At 33.7% G+C, this 19,265-nt stretch overlaps 2 protein-coding genes, 2 long non-coding RNA genes and 1 pseudogene across 7 annotated transcripts in view; 2 read left to right on the plus strand and 3 right to left on the minus strand.

The window, feature by feature from the left end:
* LOC104716361 (probable N-acetyltransferase HLS1) lies at nucleotides 2,096-4,314 on the minus strand. The gene is made up of 3 exons (XM_010433745.2): nucleotides 3,891-4,314; nucleotides 3,339-3,514; nucleotides 2,096-3,248 (listed from the first exon to the last, which is right to left on the minus strand). Exons 1-3 carry the CDS (start codon nucleotides 4,050-4,052, stop codon nucleotides 2,375-2,377), a joined length of 1,212 nt encoding a protein of 403 aa, XP_010432047.1. The 5' UTR covers nucleotides 4,053-4,314; the 3' UTR covers nucleotides 2,096-2,374.
* On the plus strand, nucleotides 14,435-16,842 carry LOC104716364. Of its 3 annotated transcripts, XR_756025.2 has the most exons (4): nucleotides 15,179-15,268; nucleotides 15,439-15,567; nucleotides 15,897-15,979; nucleotides 16,201-16,326. It is a non-coding gene; the product is annotated as an uncharacterized LOC104716364 (long non-coding RNA). The 3 variants fall into 3 exon arrangements; XR_002033769.1 differs by lacking the exons at nucleotides 15,897-15,979; nucleotides 16,201-16,326 and adding an exon at nucleotides 14,435-14,672 and having other exon boundaries at nucleotides 14,942-15,268; nucleotides 15,439-15,697; XR_002033770.1 differs by lacking the exons at nucleotides 15,179-15,268; nucleotides 15,439-15,567 and adding an exon at nucleotides 16,653-16,842 and having other exon boundaries at nucleotides 16,201-16,561.
* Nucleotides 14,760-19,265, minus strand: part of LOC104716365 (formamidase-like) — a 5,072-nt gene continuing 566 nt past the window's right edge. Inside the window, exons 2-8 of one of the 2 annotated variants that reach the window (XM_019231235.1) lie at nucleotides 19,102-19,265; nucleotides 18,786-19,023; nucleotides 16,052-16,242; nucleotides 15,704-15,939; nucleotides 15,358-15,601; nucleotides 15,167-15,274; nucleotides 14,760-15,077 (exon numbers count right to left, since the gene is read on the minus strand). In XM_019231235.1, the coding sequence (XP_019086780.1) occupies nucleotides 14,949-15,077; nucleotides 15,167-15,274; nucleotides 15,358-15,601; nucleotides 15,704-15,939; nucleotides 16,052-16,242; nucleotides 18,786-19,023; nucleotides 19,102-19,265 (1,310 nt within the window). In that variant the 3' untranslated portion in view covers nucleotides 14,760-14,948. Of the gene's footprint in view, nucleotides 15,078-15,166; nucleotides 15,275-15,357; nucleotides 15,602-15,703; nucleotides 15,940-16,051; nucleotides 16,243-16,332; nucleotides 16,571-16,650; nucleotides 16,955-18,785; nucleotides 19,024-19,101 lie in introns of those variants that run through there. The other variant, XM_010433746.2, reaches the window with a different exon arrangement.
* Nucleotides 16,965-18,715, plus strand: LOC109127049. Its single transcript, XR_002033768.1, has 5 exons — nucleotides 16,965-17,056; nucleotides 17,141-17,755; nucleotides 17,836-18,076; nucleotides 18,344-18,458; nucleotides 18,651-18,715. It is a non-coding gene; the product is annotated as an uncharacterized LOC109127049 (long non-coding RNA).
* On the minus strand, nucleotides 17,271-18,744 carry LOC104716363 (annotated as a pseudogene).

Genomic DNA, 19,265 nt, shown 5'->3' on the forward strand with positions numbered 1-19,265 from the left:
TAACATTCGAAGTTTTTTACCATTGTCGTTTAACATCAATTTGAATTAAATTTGTATATTTTCGAGATATTTAATTTATAAAATATATGAAAAGTAAGTTAAAAGGTAAAAATTTTATTGCAGTAATAATATTTTAATGTATATTTTTTTTTTTTTGTGAAAATATATTTTAATATCTTAACAAAAATTAAAATAACGTTCTCATTAGATAAAAAAATTCAGTAAACTTTTTTTTTTTTTTTTCCGGTTCAGACATTATAAATTTATAATTATTTGGAAGCTCCCCGTAAAAATTTGGATAAATGACAAAATGCTAAAGTAACCCATAATTCTAGACCGACAAAAAAATGTTACTTTAAATTGACTTACCACCGTCATTGTGCTGAAAATCTTCTTCGTCGTTTCCTTTTCTTTTCATTAAAAAGAATTATCCTATATGCATACATATTGTTTTGGAAAACAACAAAAAAATATACATATAGGTTCACTAATGTTGTTACATCATTTTCTTTACGGACGCACTCGCATAATGAATATTCCATTCGAATACATATCATATCACGCCCGGATTTTTGTGGGGGATGGATGAGAATGAGATGTTTGCGTGGGGTGTTGCTCACTGAAACACGCCCACATTTCTATGAATTATGAATATCTTTCAAACTGATTTCACATAATGATTGATTTTAATGGGTGTTAAAATATCTGTCACTTTAATCGAAGAGTTACAAAATCTTAGGTAGATTTTTAAAGAACAGATATATAGTTGAAAGGAACCAAAACTTATTTCATTCACCATAGATTTGTAAATCATCTGTTGAACAACGCTATTTAAGTATTCATTCACCATAGATTTGTAAATCATCGATTTTGCTTTTTTTTGTTTTTGTTCTTTAGGTGTTGTTACCCTAATGCTTTTGTGGACTCACACGAGTCACGTCTAATATAAAATATACGGATCTCGTTGATTTGATTGAGAAGAAACTACCATTCTTAAAATTTTGATATAACTCTCTCTCTCTCTCTCTCTCTCTCTCTCTCTCTCTCTCTCTTTAAATACTAGTGCTTAATATATGCATGCTTTAGGATCCTTGAGAGTTGAGATTCACATGATCGTCTACTTGAGAACTTCGTGAAGACTATAACCTAACTTCCCATTAGATTTTCTTTTATGAGCTAAAACTAAAACAAAAAATAATCTTTTAATAGTATATGTGTGATGTGGCATATAGTTGAATCCAATAACATTAAAACCACACCATTTAAACTAGTTGAACTCACTTCATCTAGATATCGTCTCATTGTTACATACATATATAAGTTTAGGAACACATTTATTTTCACTTATGTATTGCCTAAGAAATACAAAATGTAATCATAAATTAATTATCGACACTAAAAACAAACCTACGGTCAACATACAAACATGTAATATACCAATTGTTATAACATAAATCTAATCCACACACACAAAGTGTCACTCCTCGATTGAAGTTATCCACATGTCTTCTTATGTGATTGATCAAAGGACCTTATAGTATAAACTTTCCCTGACTCGATCGGTGCTCTCGACTCGACAATACCTCTTTCGGACAAGGACACGTTCTCAAACCCGATTCAAATGTTTCATCATGCAACCGCAAACCAACAAAAGAAACATATAAATCTATCAGTTGAACATCTTGAGGACCATATTTGGAGAAAAAGTGTGGTCCATGACATTGATATGCATGTCATTTACACGTAAGATTAGCTAGGCGATATCACAAAAGGTGTTTCTTCTATTCTCCAATATCTCTATCAATATGATCAAACTCGAATTAGCAAAGTACTAAGATCCAAAAAAAACCCACCTAAAAGAAACAACTAAACTAATATATATATATATATATCATAACTATTTTATTTACCCTTAAGAGAGAATTTTATTTACCCTTAAGAGAGAATGTGTGTATAGTTTTTCTCCTATTTCATTATAGTTCCTTTTCTCCACAGCATCGTCTTAACTTAAGACTCTTAAAACTTTAACAGAGAACAACTTACATCATTCTACGTATCAGTGCGTTCATGGAAATTATATCTATTTATAAATAAATAAATAAACAATCAGGTCGGCGTTTTAGTTTGGCCAGAGAAAAAGTATCTTAAAAAGCTAGATCCATTTACAAGACAAGAAGACACAAACCCAAAAGTAGGAGATATTGCCTCTTACCACTAATTTAAACACCCACAAAAACAAAAACCAAAAAAGCAAAAAAAAAAAAATATTACCTAAGAAAATATAAGAATACTAATTCTAAAAACTATTAGAACTAAAGACCCTAATTTAAAATTAAGAAAACTATAGGGTTAAGAAAAGAAAAAAGAAACACTTTTAGAATTCTCTAGGGTCTACAAAAATAGAAACGCCAGGTGGCGATTTAGTCCAGTCACCAACAACGCCGTCACTGTAGTCTTCCCCAAGCCGTTTCACACACCAAAGATCCTCGGCGCACGATAGTGCTTTCCAATGCGGTATCCCTCGCCGCAACGGCTCTTCTCCGGCTACCTCCGTCGCCACGACACCACAACCTCCTTCCTTGGCCAGGTTATGCGCGTGAGCACACAGCGATCTCACCATCTTCACCGCGCGTGGGCCTTCCCCTCCTATCCCGTACATGAAGTGAAGCCCAAACGGCTCGAAAACACAAGGGATCGAAGGGAGTTTCAGAAACGGCAGCGTTTTATCAACCACACGAGTCGTTTTAGCCACCACGCGCCTCAGCCTCGACGCGCCGCGGACCTCTAAACGAAATGAGTCTTTACAGTTCCACACGCTCAACACGGCCCATGACTCTGGCGGGTACTCGAGGAACTTAGCCGAACCGGGCCATGATCCAGACCCGGATCCATAACAGCTTCCACGTGGCACAGCTACAAAAGTCCCGAGCGAGAGTTTGTTATTGAGAACCGAATCAATATCCCGCGGGAAAAACTCGGTTGTACTAAACCGGAGTCGATATAACGACTCAGCATCGACCGGGTCCAATTTGATCACCGTGACTCTTCGCGAGATATTAACTCGATGAGCGTAAACAGGATTAACCAAAATCGACGGCGTACGGAACTCGGAGTAACCACATTTGCCGGTGAATAGATTAACCGAAGCTTGGTTGTCGTTTTCAGTAGCTATGTAAGAGTACTCAGCACCGTTTTGTCTGAACCATTCCTCCATCATCTTCACGAGCTTAAACCCAATCCCTTGTCTCCTGCAACAATAATAATAAACCAAAAATAATGACATTAGTATAATCATAATCGTGATTAGTGTTGCGTGATTAGTAAGAACGGAACGGTACCTGTGGAAAGGAGAGACACGAAGACCCAAAACGTAAGCGAGTTTAGTGTAGAGAGGCTTGACGGCGTCGTTTTGGGATTTATGATTTAAATCGATTTTTTTGCCACATGTAACGGTTTTGATGCATCCTCTAATCATCCCCACTATCTCCTTCTTCTCCGTACCCATCTCAGCCACCTGTGACAAATTTGATTTTTGTTTTCCGCTATCATATGTTTTGTTTTTTTTTTCGTTATTACAATCATTTTAAAAATAATTGAATTGAATAATAAAGTTTGTAACTTTATTTTTGGTTGCCAAAATAAATATAAATGGTGAGTCTTTTGATCTTATCAAGAGTCTACGAAAAATAGAAACGATACTTAAAAAAGGAACGAACTTTAATCAAATATGGGAATGGGGTTTTTTTTTTTATGAATAAATCAAAGGTTTGAGAAGTTTAAGCTCTATGTTTTTCTTCTTTTAGGTTTTTTTGAGCTTCAGAATCGGACAAGGAGGAAGAAGAAGAAGAAGAAGAGACACAAGTAAAAAAGGAAGTTTTGTTATGTCTTACCAACATGAGATAGGAAGGAGAATGTCGGATCCTACAAATCGGGTCACCCAAAAGGTCGGTGAAAAGAGAAAGCTTGCCGCTTGGTCCAACTTCACAACGTCGCTCCACGTCCTCAACGCCGGCTAAGTCTCGGCTCGGGTCATACTCTCTCACCACCGTCATATTTATGCCTTTCACAGAGAGAAAGATAGAGGGAAGAGTATAAAAACAGAGCAAACAGAGAGAGAGAGAGAGAAGGATGATATAACTGAGAAGCAGAGTGAAGTAGATAGGGTTTAACCCAATATATATATATATATATATATAGATAAAAAAGTGTGGAAATGAGAGAAGTGAGGAAAAGATTATTCGAGAGGAAAGAGAAGCATTTATAGAGAGACTGTCTATATATATAGCGTGAGTTATAAGTAATAAAGAACAGAGAAGCTATGAGAGGGTTTATAGGATTTGGATTTAAAAGGAAAGAGAAATAGACTTCTTTTTTCCGGCTACTTTTTGTGTTTTTATTTTATATTTATGATGAGTTTTAAAAGTTTGGAGAAGGCGAGTAGTTCATGATTGATACTAGAGTTTTTAAAGTTCTTCTTCTCAATCCTATTTATAGTTTCTACAGACCCCCCAATCTGCCCTTTTCTTTTTTTCTTTTTTTTTTTATAAAATAGTATGAATATTACTCCTAGTTAGTTCTAAATGGTAAGGTAGATATCTAACTAGATTTTAACTGATACTAGTTGACAAGTGATTTTCAGGGGATTAAGGTAACAAATATCATACACAATAATGATAAAATCTCTAAACGCCTTGACAAACGCCTATGATTCCCAATTTTGTTTATAAATTATCGTAAAAAATGATAATTAAATCAAGCATAAAAAAAGGAAAGAAAATTTGATTTAACCAAACATTATATAGAAAATGAACGGAGTCATAAACGTTGGTACGTCTTTGTCTACGATCTCACGCTTTTGTTTGTAGATCTCATTTTACCATATAGGAAGTTGAAAAAATCGTAATATTATGTCTTTCCATACTCTTTAAGTTTATTGTCCATTCGTAAGTGTAGTACTAATCAAAGGTCACGATCCTATCATTTTAATTATTGGACTAATTACACATAATTATTCAAAACTGGAATTTTAATTTCTCACATATGGAATGTTTATCTAGGTAGATTCTGAAATGGCGTTAATTCTCTTAAATTTCTCATAATTGAGGGCATTTAATTATTTTCCTCCACCAAATTAGATTTGGAAAATAGTGGGCTTCAAGGTATTAATGATGAGCAAGAGTAATGGTGATTAAGACGAGCATTGATGTAGGAGCAGAAAACTTGCCCAAAAGGAGAAGTTGTAAGTGCGAGTGAGATTGTGAGAAGTTGAAACTGGCGGCTATGTCTGCGTTAACTCATTATGGTTTCTATCTCTTTTCGATTTCCTCTATTTTTCTCTTTTCTAGTTTCCTTTGCCCATAAATTCACACTTATTAGTTCCACATCATCAGCTTTGATGCATTGCACCATCCCCCAAGTAATCATTTGCTCTCAACCCAATCTATAGTACCTAGTTATTATTTTTAATTTTTTCTCCATTAGCTGTCTATGTATCAAATTAGAAGATGTTTAAATCGGCGTAAATAAATACAGTAGCTCTAGTTTTGCAAGAGGGAAAAAAAAACAAACGTACCGTAAAAATGAGTATTATTATAAGGAAAAAACTAAATGTGTCTAATTAAAAAATATCACTTTAAAATGTAAAATAGTTTCTTTGAAAAGAATCCTTAAAATGTAAAATAGTTTCTTGAATCCTCCGTTTCAAAATATAGGATGTTTTAGGGTATTCAAAATAGAATTTTGGAGGATTTATGAATTTTTTGATTTTAGGAGATTGTCAGTGAGTTTTTAAAGTACTTTGGTGGATTTGTTATTATTTTTTATTTTTGAAAAAAAAAATTTGTGATTTGATGAGATTTGGTGAGACTTTAACGGGTTTTTAAGAAAATTCTCAAGTCCATAAACGAGAATATAACATAACAAAAAGATTTTTGGCAATTTGATCTAAATAGCATAAACTCAAAGATTTAAATTGAAAGGTACAAACAACTTATGTTCAGGCAATTTGATTGACTCCAACCATTATGAGCCGCAATAACAATTTGTGTTCAGGCTCAGACCATTGTTTATATTGACCTTTAGCTTTCACATCTTCTATATCTCCCATTGTAGCTTGGAAACTAAAGCCATACAAAAGTAACAAACAAATTTGTAAGCAACCATTAACTACGTACAAATGTTAATTACAAAGTGGTGAATGAATTTGCTCACGTTACTCTGTTTTCTCACACCAAAACAGAGCAATACTCTACCGTGAATAAATTTGGTCACAATCACTATTACCTCTGTAAACGAGAGAGAAGAAAAGATATATAAGATAGAGGGAGAGAGCACAGAATTTGTTTTTATAGCAAAATCATAATTTGTTTTTTTTTTTTTAATCAATCCTACAAAACCATTCTCTAAGGTGGGATTTTCAAACTAGGATTTCCCTTACAAAAATGTATACAAAGTCTCTCACAATCACTATTATGTTTTTCTTAAAAAATAAAGAATTTGGTTTTGAATAACAGTAAATTTGTTATGATTTTTGCAAATTGTTAATTGAATAACAGTGGATTATGAGTGATTTTGAATGATTTTTAACAAATGTCATATTCAATAACAATGGATTTAAAATGTGATTTTTAAATTACTAGTTGAATAACAATGGCTTTTAAAAAAAATCACAAATCCTTCTCTAAACATCATATATTATGAAACGGAGGAAGTATCTTACTATAAATAACCGCAATGTTCAAAAGACTATTAGGCTAAAAGATACGAAGGAATCCATTTAGAGGAAAAAAACAAAATTCCTAAAGGTCATGTCTATCGTATTCCTCTTAAGGGTAGTTTGGTCATGCAACATATGATGATATATATATATATATGACAAATGATTATCATATAAGTACGTATTCATTTATATACATACATATATTAATATATACATGCATTTTGAAGTGACTATATGTGAAACATCATCATCACTATAATCACCCTTACCAAAAAAAAAATCATCACTATAATCACTAATTTGAGGGTTACACTTCAATTTAATACTCAAAAAGCCAAAATATCAACAACCGTCAGCTATATTTGTAGTTGATTATACTTAATCGTTAGATACAATAGATGTATTCAATCTAATATTCCAAATGATTTAAGTTTTCATAAGATTTTAAATGATTTTAATGATTTTATGGGAGTTGATATGATTTATTGTAAAATTCTTTTAAATCCCACGTAAAATCATTAGATTTGGATTTCCGTATTTGTAACTAAATAAATCATTTCAAATCCTCTAAAATCTCTAAAAATCATTAAAATTCAAATTCACAAACTATTTTAAATAACAGTGGATTTTAAAATAAATCTTTAAATCATCAGTTCAATAGCAGTGAATTTTAAAATAGATTTTTAAATCATCAGTTTAATAATATTGAATTTTAATAAACTTTTTAAAATCTATGATTGAATAGCATATGATTTGTAAATTTTACACAAATTATTTAAAATGTCAAGTTGAATACACCTTTTGTAGTATTATGTATTATTGCGATATGACCCTAACAATAATTCTAACTATATAAATTTTTTTTTAGTGTCAAGTGTCAACTGTATAATTAAATTTTAAAAAGTCATAAAATTTTAAATTAGAGATTTTTACTGACGTCATTTAGAAATAGTAAGCCTCAAATTACATTATACCGTCACCATACTTCTCGAAGAATATTTTTTCATAAATAGTTCCACTTGATATTTGATTGTGTATAAGTGGAAACTAGGCAAGAAACACCATACGCACAAAACTATAAACAATTATAAGCAGAAAAAATAAACGGCACATTTGCCGTGGCCCCTCAAAATATATAACATATAGTTCAGGTTGGTAGGTGATTAATTTTGAACTGATTAATTATGACATTGTCGAGCACTATATTATATATGTTACAAAAATTAATCAATATTAAAAAAATTCATCATGGCATTATCATAGAGCTCTAGTTGAGCCGTGTACAACAACAATGGATCATTATTCTAACTAGTAGTTAGGAACATACAATCTGATTAAACCAATTTAGAAGTATCAAATAAAACTGAATGTAAGATTGAATTGCCCTTGCCCGACTGTGAACAGCAGGATTAAGTAGCATTCAAATTACGGTCTTTGTTCTTTGTTCTATTTAATTTGGTGTGTAAGCATATTCACAATGCTTTTTTTTCTTCATCGGCACCCAAAAATCCAGGGTTTGGTCCACTTTCTCTTAAAATGACATAACGTTTGTTTAGTGTAATCGGTTGAACTATCAATGATTATAATTATTTGATTGAAACATGTATTTTGTAAGTTTATATCTTTAAAATCGTGGTCCATATAAACACTTAAGTAGACACCAACATAGTGATGATAGTTTAGTTGGCTACATAATATACTCAATATATATATAGTCACCAATAAATATATATTCAGAAAGAGTTTGGCCAAACAAGATTACTAAAGCTAAAAGCCTAAAAGTAAGAAGAGAAATCTTTTTGTTAACAACTTAAAAAAAAGTTTACAAGCTTAATTAAGATCCCAAAGTTTTTTTTTTTTTTTTTTGGGCAAAAGATCCCAAAGTTAAAACAATACTATACTAGTATAAAACGAAGAGGATGGCTTCAAATGAGCCACTTTTTGTTTTCCGGTTCTGCCTTTCATCCCTTCAATATAAACGTGTTTAACCAGTATTCGTTAATTTGGTTTATTACTGTTGTTTTTTCGGCTTTTGTCAAGTACTTGCGCATTAGGCCGAAATTTGTCTGTATAGTTAGTAAACAATAAATGTCTCTAACAAGTACTAACAATGATAAGACCTTTTTTCCATTCTTATTATTATTTGGAGCCTTCAGTAGGGTTTGTTTTTAAAAAACGAAAAGTCCATAAAATTACTTGAAAGGTCACTGCAATTTATAAATTATCAGCAACTTGCGACTACTATCATTCGTCTCTTCGACCATTTTTAAAAATATCCATTCGTCTCTTGGTATATAGAATTTGAAGCTCAGCAAAGAGCTATAGAAAGTTGTTAAAGAGAGCATTTTTTTGTCTTGGGTTTCTATTTCAATATTGGAAGCTTTACTCATACAGTCTTACTCATACAGTATACCATTTTCTAAGCTGTACGTCGTTTAGGTAACTTAATTACATCATTTTCGTTTTCGGTTTTGACAAAAGTGCTTACGTTATGACATTTATCATAAAGCATAATTGCAATTAGACAAATTGTAACGGTGCGTAATTTCAGGCATTTGTTTCCATCTCACCATACTTTACAGTATATGATAATAATATATTTGATACACATATATCATACATTTTGTCTCTGGTTACATTATCTAGATGATTTATTATGTTATGTGAAAGACTTTATTTATGTTAAGTTGTCCGTATGATTAAACTATAGTTTAATGAATTAACGATGTGGATCGTTTATACATATATATATACCGTGGACCACATCGTATCACTAAAAGTGTCGAGTAATTAGCAGACAAATTATTGTCTTTTTGGTCAAGATTAACTTGTCCACAGTTCAACACGTATCATATTTTATGTAAATATGGTCATCTGTAACGATTAGTCAAATTATCATAAGATCACGAACAACTCATAAGACAAATTCCTCGAAGACATCAAAAACGAGACGATCTTGATATGTTATAACCCGGTCCATCCCTGCGTTATTAATATTTTAATTCGATCTTTCGTACGGTTTATTCATAGTTAACCCTAATTGATTATAACACATTTATTTTGTGTTTGACAGAGGACAGCTATTATTGTAGGACGACCAGTGCAATACAATTTCGCATTCACATATATTTTCATGTCGTTTTTGGACATTCCAAGATAATATGTTAAGTTTCGTTTGACAGTTTATAGAATAGGTCCATTGAGCATGTCCTTTTAAGTGAGCATTTTCTGCGAGACGATTGTTTATTTAACTATGTACTTGTAGGGTTACTTTTGGTGTCATGATTATAGTTTAGTAAAGCTCATAGATTGATGATATGATATGATATGATGATGGATTTTTGCATATGTAATGAAAATGGGTACGGAAAATTTCAGTATTTGAAGCGGTGCGGTTAATTTTATTATAGTCATTGTGGTTTACTAAGATACAACCGTCACTAGTAAACTAGATTGGACCTGAATATATAATTCGGAAGTACATGACCCACTAAGAGTTTAAACAGTGCATAAATGCAACAAAAACTTGCTTACTAACCATTTCAGGTTCAATGTTGTTTACTCCGATTTTGTTACGGAACGTATTAGTAAAAGAAAATTATTAGAAACATGTAAATTCTCATGAGACACAACTCCGTTCCAATATACAGTCTATGCGGATACAAATTGGGCGAATGTGTTATACGATAAACTGATAGTTGCAAGTAGGAAACAATGTAACTAAGATATAATATTCCCCCATTTGTCTTGTGAAAAAAATATCAAAATTGCTGATGACTAACGAAAATATGTTTGTTAGGTAAATATAAAAATAAGTCATAATCAAAATATACTAAAGAGAGCCTATTTCTCATGCAAGTTGACCCACAAATATGTATAACCAGAATCTAACTAATTGATAAGACTAGACTTTAACTAGTGGATGGAGTGGCTCGAGGAGTGACGTGGGTTTGTTACGAACTTTCCAGAGTTAGGATTATTATTATTTCCTCACCTAAGAAACTGAATTTTTATTTTAAAACAACAATTTGATAAATAATGTCAAAATGCGAAAAAGCTTAGTCGCTAGCTCTCTCCTCTGCAAGTCATTTGATCATTTTTTAAAAATACTATATTATATTAATGTCGGTTATTACTGAGATTAGCTACTAATTACCCGATCATTCACATGTTGATCTAGTTCGTATGACGTTGTGTATGATGTTAAGTCTGTATGAATTCAGCTAGCTATGTATTTGTTATGTTCGTTTCGTCGGATTCGTTTGTTTGTGTCCGGTATTACCACTTGGAAACGTACGTAGAGTCAAGAGTGCATCGGGATCCAATATACCATGTGATGGTCATATATCAAGATTAGAGACTTGACAATTTCAACTTTTGCGTAATTAGCTATTTTAGCTTAGCTACACGAGAGAACCAATACATCAACTTAATTAAGGAAGTTTAAAAAACGATACAGTTGAGAGGCTTAAGAGTCTAAGACCAGTCAGAGCCAACAGAAGTCAGACCAATTTTTTTTTTTTGTTTTACCGACTTATGTCGGATACGAGTTACTTGACGATTATGTCCTTTTTGTGTATTATCTCTTTGTTGGAAAACTGTAAATCCAGCTGTGAATGTTGCGGGCACAAAGCGGCCGGGCAGAGACACTAAGGAAGTGTCAATTCAAACATTAATTTCACACTAACGTAAATGAACTTTTAAGATTTTTGTTTGTGTTATGAACTAATTTTAAAATAAGATATATATATTTTATATTAGGTACGGGCCTTGAAGCTCGGGGTGATCACCAAAACTTATATGCATGTTGCCTATCTATATCCTATATATCCCTGAAACAACTTTGAATCATCATTTCTGTACACGTTTAGGTTCATGCATATATATCTCAAAAATATGTCACTATACGGCTATATAATATGGATACGATGGATAGATAATACAATCCAAAATAAGAGCATACGATAGATAAATCAAATACTTTTTTGTATGATTACCAGATTCGATCGATTTCTACCAGATAAGAGTTACTTCACGACGATCTTGGATGTTGGATTACAATTATATATATATATATACACGAATATATAAAAGTGTAAATATATAAGGGTATGTGTAAGAGTGCATTATGATAGGGGGGGAATGGTGGACGATAATTAAGAGTGCTTGAGATGACGTTTCATACAGAATCACGATGTTTGTGGCAGGAACAATCAGAGATCTACTATATAAGAAAATCAGAGCTTTGTGTAACCTTTTTCCAATATACAATAAAATATCTCCTAGTGATTATCTACTCAATTTCTTTTTATTTTGGAAAATATTCAGATTGTCCAGATTTGTGAATATATTAACACGATAATAAAATTGAATATGCGTTTCGAAAGATTTTGCCGTTAATAGCATGCTCCCACGCTAATTGTAATCCAAAAACAAACTATTATTATTATGTTCTAAAAATAAATTTGGGATAAATCGTGGGATAGTCGATTCTCCAAATATAAAATGTTTTCTACTCCAAATTCTGTATGTTGTTCTTTCAAATGAATGGAAATAAGAAATAGAACAATACTTTTTTTTAGGGGGGTAAAAACTAGCTATAATCATAAAAAGAAACCCATTAGTGTAAAATAAAATAAGCAACCAGGCCATGGCACATTTTGGTTTTAAAAAATGAAAGAACATTTGCATAAGAAGGTGTGCATAAATAAAAGTGTGAATTGGACTTTGTTAAGGATTTTTATCTTATTTGAGAGAAGAAGAAAATAGTCAAAGGAACAAGATGGGACTTCTGCTTGCAGTTGCAGGTTTATTGTTTCGGTGCCTCTTGGCTCTAACTCGGAGCTTCCCTCGTTTTCATATTCCACAATCATATTATTGTACTGCAAAATAGTATTTTGTCTTAAACGCGATAGTAATTAATTGTAATACAAGTCAAATGGATCAATGTATAAAAAATACATATCAGTAGAGTTTTCAAATGATATATCGTCCAAAAAAGAAATCATATAGATCTAGTTATCATAAATGATTATGAAAAATTTGTGGATCATGCCATAATGTCAAATTATTGTTAGAGTTTCTTGTGTCACTGAATCTAAAACACTAAAAATGTATGTATCATTTTATAAAATATAGTTCAGAAAAATGACTGTACTGGCATTTCTATAAATGCCAAGACATATAAATAGTATGCATTATGTATAATAATAGTATATATATATATATATATTTCGACTTGTCTTTCGCTACGGATGATCAAAGAGAAAGACAGGGAGCGATATCTACTGAGAGTACAGACGATAGAGAAACTGAAGTAATAATATATCATATCATCGTCCTCAAATTCGTGACTCTCGTCTTGTCAAATCAAAGCCCATTCCATCATCACAATCATCAATATCATATTCCATACACATCCCACACGACGCATGGATGTGTGTGTGTGTGTTAGAGCATGAACATAAATGTAGACGACGACACAAGTAACGTCAGTACCGATAGTCTCGTGAAAATGTTTGTCTTCTTTAGGTCTCTTTTAAATTACATGTCGTAACCATGTTTAGTAAACCTTGGCTCAACAGTTGGAGAGATTTACGGAATCAACATTAATTACCCTGTTTTAGCTTCATTTAATTAAATCTTGATATGTAGGGTTAGATCCTACATCGTTGATTATATATACTATATGATAAACTTTGTCTTTAAATTACTAAGACATTTAATTAATATATACTATTCTATACGTGTGTGTCTATGCTTAATGAGAACCTGAGTTAAGCATTTGATGATTTGAACAAACAACATCGACAAACAAAGATTATGTTGGATGGGTTATACTTTTATCATACGTACATAAATGACTATGTCGATGATATGTGTGACAAAATATTTTAAAAATCAAATTTTTATAAAATCTAGGGTCTAGGGAGTACTATACTATTATTCAGTTATCAATGAATTAGTAATTCAATCCCTTATATATCAATAGAGAAGCATTCTTAAGAAAATGCTGATGTGTCATCGCTAGAGACTTCGAGACACTAATGAATTTATTGCTCTCATTTTTATGGATATTTACGCATAATTGCTATTGAATGATTAAGGAATATTCATTTTCAATTAATTAAAAAAATCAAACATTTTAATTTTAAAATATATATTTAATCATTTTTATAATATATTTAATTATTATATCATTATTAGATCTAAAACATTTTCAAAAACCTAAATTATTCACCTATTAAAAAAAAACTGATTAATATTCACATATTTAAATTTTCTAAAATAAAATTATCACAATAATCATTATTATAGGCAATGTAATTATTTAATATGATTGGTATAATATTTCACGGGTGAAACATATTCTTACAAAAAGAAAATTAAACGAAATAAATAATCTTGCAAGATTGAAGAAAGAGCGGATGATATATATATTTAGTTGATACATAATATATTGATCTAAACATAATCTCACAGATTATATATTTGGTTATTATACTAACAAATTTTAGATTTTCGATAATAACTTTACTTATATCACTCATATTATTTGTATAGATTTATTCCGTATATAGTGCGGTTGTTACTTAGTTAATTATTATTTTCATGGATTCAATCTTCTTTTACCCGAAAAAGAGTAATATAGTGTCGAGCTAAATTATTGGGCTTATATTGGGCTTTATGGGCCAAATATTATTAATTGTAAAATCAATGGAGCTCTGTTCTCTTCATCGTCTTCTCTGAGTTCTCTTTTTCGTGTTTCGTTCTTCTGGGCAAGAGCCAACAGGGCAAGCAACCGTTTCGTCTTCAAATTCCTGAAAATTTCGTTTTCTTCTTCAGTTTCTCAGTTCCTAGACTGTATTGTTCTTGCCACGCTTCAGCAGATCGGTGTTTTGAAGTAGAGCTCTGGCCTCTCAAGCTTCATTGATACCGGAAGTGACGAGAAGAGGTAGAATTAAGAGCGTGCGTGTTCCATCTATTTCTGTGAAAATTGGGAAACTTTATTATCTCCAAGTGCCTAGTTAGTGAAGATATAGGTAGAAGAAGGAATGTAATTCTAAGCTTTTGGATTTAAAGCTTTTGGATGTTAAAAGTTAACCCTTTTGCCTTTGGCACACGCAAAGTTGTGGTTTTTTTTTTTTTTTTTTTAATTATTCAGAGCATATGCTTGATGAATACAGATTAGGTATTAGTTTCTAAATGTAATTTCTCTTGTAGAGAGAAGCTAAGCTGAAGAAGAAGTTGGATTCTTCGTAATTGGAAGTTTTCCATCATATGTGCTCTTCAGAACATCTGGTTTCTTCTTCACTATGCGAGGTCCTGCTGGAACCTTTCGAGTCTTTGGCCGAATATCCTGCATGAACATAAGCAAAAAAACATTAGATGTTTGGCATCGGTTCTCAACTTAAGCAGTAACCAAAGGCCTGTAATGTAATGTCAAACCTGATCAAAGATGGCTGTGGGTATTGCAAGTGTAGCAACGGCATTTGGAGCATCCACTATCCCAGATATTCTTCCTTCGCACGGACAGCATGAGAGTAAGAGGTATACCTGTTCCCACAACCATAATTTCTTGGTAGTTTTAATGCTTGTGATCAGTTTGGTTCTCGGAGAAACTTCTAGATTAGTAGTACCTGTTCTTTTGAGTAACCAAATTTGGAGAGATAGTCTATAGCGTTGAGAACTGCTCGTTTGTAAGCAACTGTTGTATCTAGGTAATGTTGTTTACCGCTCTCATCAACACTGATACCCTCAAAGACCAGCCACTCTGAGAATCTTGGTTCCACTGGCCCTATCTCAAAGATTGGGTTTACATGGAGAGGGGTTGGTCCCATTGGTGTAAGGTATTCTTGCATCCCGTTTCTTATGATTTCACACCTATTGATAAGTTACAGAATGATATTTGGTCATAATTTTTTAGTAAACACTTATGGAGTAGAGAATTGCTAGAAAGGTACAATTAGGAACGTATGCACATACTTGAGTTCTAGAAATCCACTCATCTCAATGGCTCCGCAGAATGAGATCTCACCATCACCTTGTGAGAAATGCATGTCACCAGTGCTTAGATTAGCCCCTTCTACAAACACTGGAAGATATATTTTAGAGCCTCTGCTTAGGTTCTTTATGTCACAGTTTCCTCCGTTTTCTCTTCCTGGTATTGTCCTTGCAGCCTCCTTTGAAATCCTTTCCCATTCTGGTGTTCCCTCTTCAATCTACAAGAGCATTATGTAAGAATCCTCACGAAGTTCAGAGGTAAGTACCATCGTATACACTTAAAAAACACTGTTATGGCCTCAGTAAATATCGTTTTGGTATGTAGCTTACATTTCCGAGGAGGCATCCTCTACTTGTTGGTAGGTTTGCCAGTGGCCGCTGATGCACAACCTCGCATAGTGTTAGGGATTTGAGACCACTTTCTTCTAATTGTCTTTCCCTTTCATTCCAAATCCTCAGGAGTTCTTTTGATGGTGCAGTGCCAATGATTCCTGGGTGTGTCAAACCTGGAAACCGTACTCCTGCCGTGCCGTGATGTGATGATATTTAGCATGTGAATAGTCAACAAAACACCTCATAACAAGGAAAGCAGGACGATGTTATGTTCTAACCAGGAATTTGAGGAGAGTAGGCATAAATCCCTTCAAAGTACCAAATAGCTTTGGTTGCACAAGGGAAATGGTCAGTCAAGAACCCGCCGCCATTCTCTCTGTCAAACGAACCAGTGAAGCCCCATTCATCTCCTGGAAGAGGACCCAAGTTGCATATGTCAACAGCAAGAAGATCACTGGGCTTGGCTGCAACACCTTCCTCATCCACAACTTTGATCGGCCCACTCAGGTAATGAACCTGCATAGTCACCAAAAAAACTAATATCTATTTGCAATTCATGTTTGTAATCATGTTTCTCACTAAACCCCCTCCCTTACAGTAGAAAGATCTATGCTCTTAATATCGCCAGCAGAATCATCATCTTTCACTGCACCTCCCGTCCAATCAACCATTTCCACCCTAAAGAACTCACCAGCCTTGACCTCAGCAACTGATGGTATCTCAGGATGCCATCTATTATGCAGTGGCTGATTCTGTTGCCATGGTTTCTTCTTCAAATCCACCTTCACCACTACTCTTGGACTCGCCGGAGCCATCAAACATTAATATCCGATAAGTGCAGTAATTTTCTCTCTATTCCCACATTCTATATTTTATATATACTTATTAGTTTTTTCTTTTAATGAAAAAAAAGGAAGCATTGGTTTTTGCAGATTCCTTATCCACAACTAAAAGACAGTAAAAGATCCCATCTCTCACCATCTCGTATATGCCATAAGACACGTATGTCTCTTTGTGTCTTTGTGTGGCAATGCATAGATGACAAGAAGTTGAAAATGACATTTTGTTGACTTATGTTATGAATAGATTCTTTGTTATGTCCGGAAAGAGGTGGAGCTCATGAAGGAGGAGTCTTACATTTGACTTATTAATTTCGTATTTTTGTAATTCAAAGTAAGATATTTTGAGACAGAGTCTAATGCATTCACCCTGAAAATAGTGTATATGAGATTAAGGACGCAATTCATTAATTTCGGGTTTCTAGAGTTTCTTGATTTGGATTTAGCTCTTTATTTCAACATATGCCTGATTATACAGTCTAGATAGTTGCTTCTCTGTATATTTTATTCTTGAAGCTGTGTTGAAGAACTTGGATTCTTTGTAATTGGAAGCTTTCCATCATATGTGCACTTCAGTACGTGGTTTCCTCACTATCTGAGGTCCTACTGGAACATTTCGAGTCTTTGGTCGAATGTCCTGCATGAACATACAAAAGCATTTATCATGTTGTCAGTCTTATTTTTCAGTTGTTAACTAATTGTTGAAAGAGCAAACTCAAGCGTTTTACTTAAGTAGAGTACAGATGGACACAATTCATACCTGATCGAAGATGGCCGTAGGTATTGCTAGTGTAGCAACGGCATTCGGAGAATCAACTATCCCAGATATTCTTCCTTCACATGGACAACATGAAAGCAAGAGGTACACCTGTTCACACCATATTCTCTTTAATCATTTCTATCGTTCTAGTTTTAATTTAGAAGTTTTTATTTTGTGATCAGATCCTACAAATGCTGCTGCAGAGACCAGTACCTGTTCTTTTGAGTAACCAAATTTAAAGAGATAGTCTATGGCGTTGAGAACTGCCCGTTTGTAAGCAACTGTTGCATCTAGGTACTGTTGTCTTCCGGTCTCATCGACACTGATACCCTTAAAGACCAGCCACTCTGAGAATCTCGGTTCCACTGGCCCTATCTCAAAGATGGGGTTTACATGGAGAGGGGTAGGTCTTATTGGTGTAAGGTACTCCTTCATCCCATTCCTTATGATTTCACACCTATTAACGAGTTACAAAATGGTATCGGGTCAGAATAGTTTAATACGCTGGACAAAACCAAGAACATCTGAGAATGCATAGTAGAAAACTTATTTATATACTTGAGTTCTAGAAATCCACTCATCTCACCATCCCCTTGTGAGAAATGCATGTCACCGGTGCTTAGATTAGCCCCTTCTACAAACACTGGAATTTATATTTTAGAGCCTCTGCTTAGGTTTTTTATGTCACAGTTCCCTCCGTTTTCTCTTCCTGGTATCGTCCTGGCAGCCTCGTTTGCAATCCTTTCCCATTCCGGTGTTCCTTCTTCAATCTACATGAGGCAGGATTATGCCTTGTCAGTCAAAGGTAAGGACCACTTTATATTCATCACATCAAAAGTTTTCCTTGCCATCGAAAGTAATTGCTTACGTTTCCTAGGAGGCATCCTTTAGTTGTTGGTAGGTTTGCTAGTGGCCGCTGATGCACAACCTCACATAGTGTTAGGGACTTGAGACCAGTTTCTTCTAATTGTCTTTCCCTTTCATTCCATATTGTCAGGAGTTCCATCGATGGTGCGGTGCCAATGACTCCCGGGTGTGTCAAACCCGGAAACCGTACCCTACTCATGAGTCATGAATAGCATGTGAGCTACTAATTTGATTGGAAAAAGACATTGACATGTTGTCTTCTTACCAGGAATTTGAGGAGAGTAAGCATAGATCCCTTCAAAGTACCAAATAGCTTTGGTAGCACAGGGGAAATGGTCAGTCAAGAAACCGCCGCCGTTCTCTCTATCAAACGAAGCAGTATATCCCCATTCATCTCCTGGCAAAGGACCCAAGTTGCATATCTCAATAGCAAGTAGATCACCTGGCTTAGCTGCAACACCCTCCTCATCCACAACCTTAATCGGCCCACTTAGGTGGTGACTCTGTACAATCACCAAAAGTTGTTTCTCTTTAAGAATATATTCATTGATTTTTCATATTTTCTCACTAAACTCACTTACAGTAGTTAGGTCTGCGTTCTTGATATCGCTTGCAGAGCCATTGTCTTTGACAACACCTCCCATAGCATCAATCATTTCCACCCTGAAAAACTCACCAGCCTTAACCTCTGCTACTGGTGGTATCTCAGGATGCCATCTATTATGCAGTGGCTGATTCTGTTGCC

This window comes from Camelina sativa, chromosome 10, assembly GCF_000633955.1.
Source record: "Camelina sativa cultivar DH55 chromosome 10, Cs, whole genome shotgun sequence".
Lineage (NCBI taxonomy): Eukaryota > Viridiplantae > Streptophyta > Magnoliopsida > Brassicales > Brassicaceae > Camelina > Camelina sativa.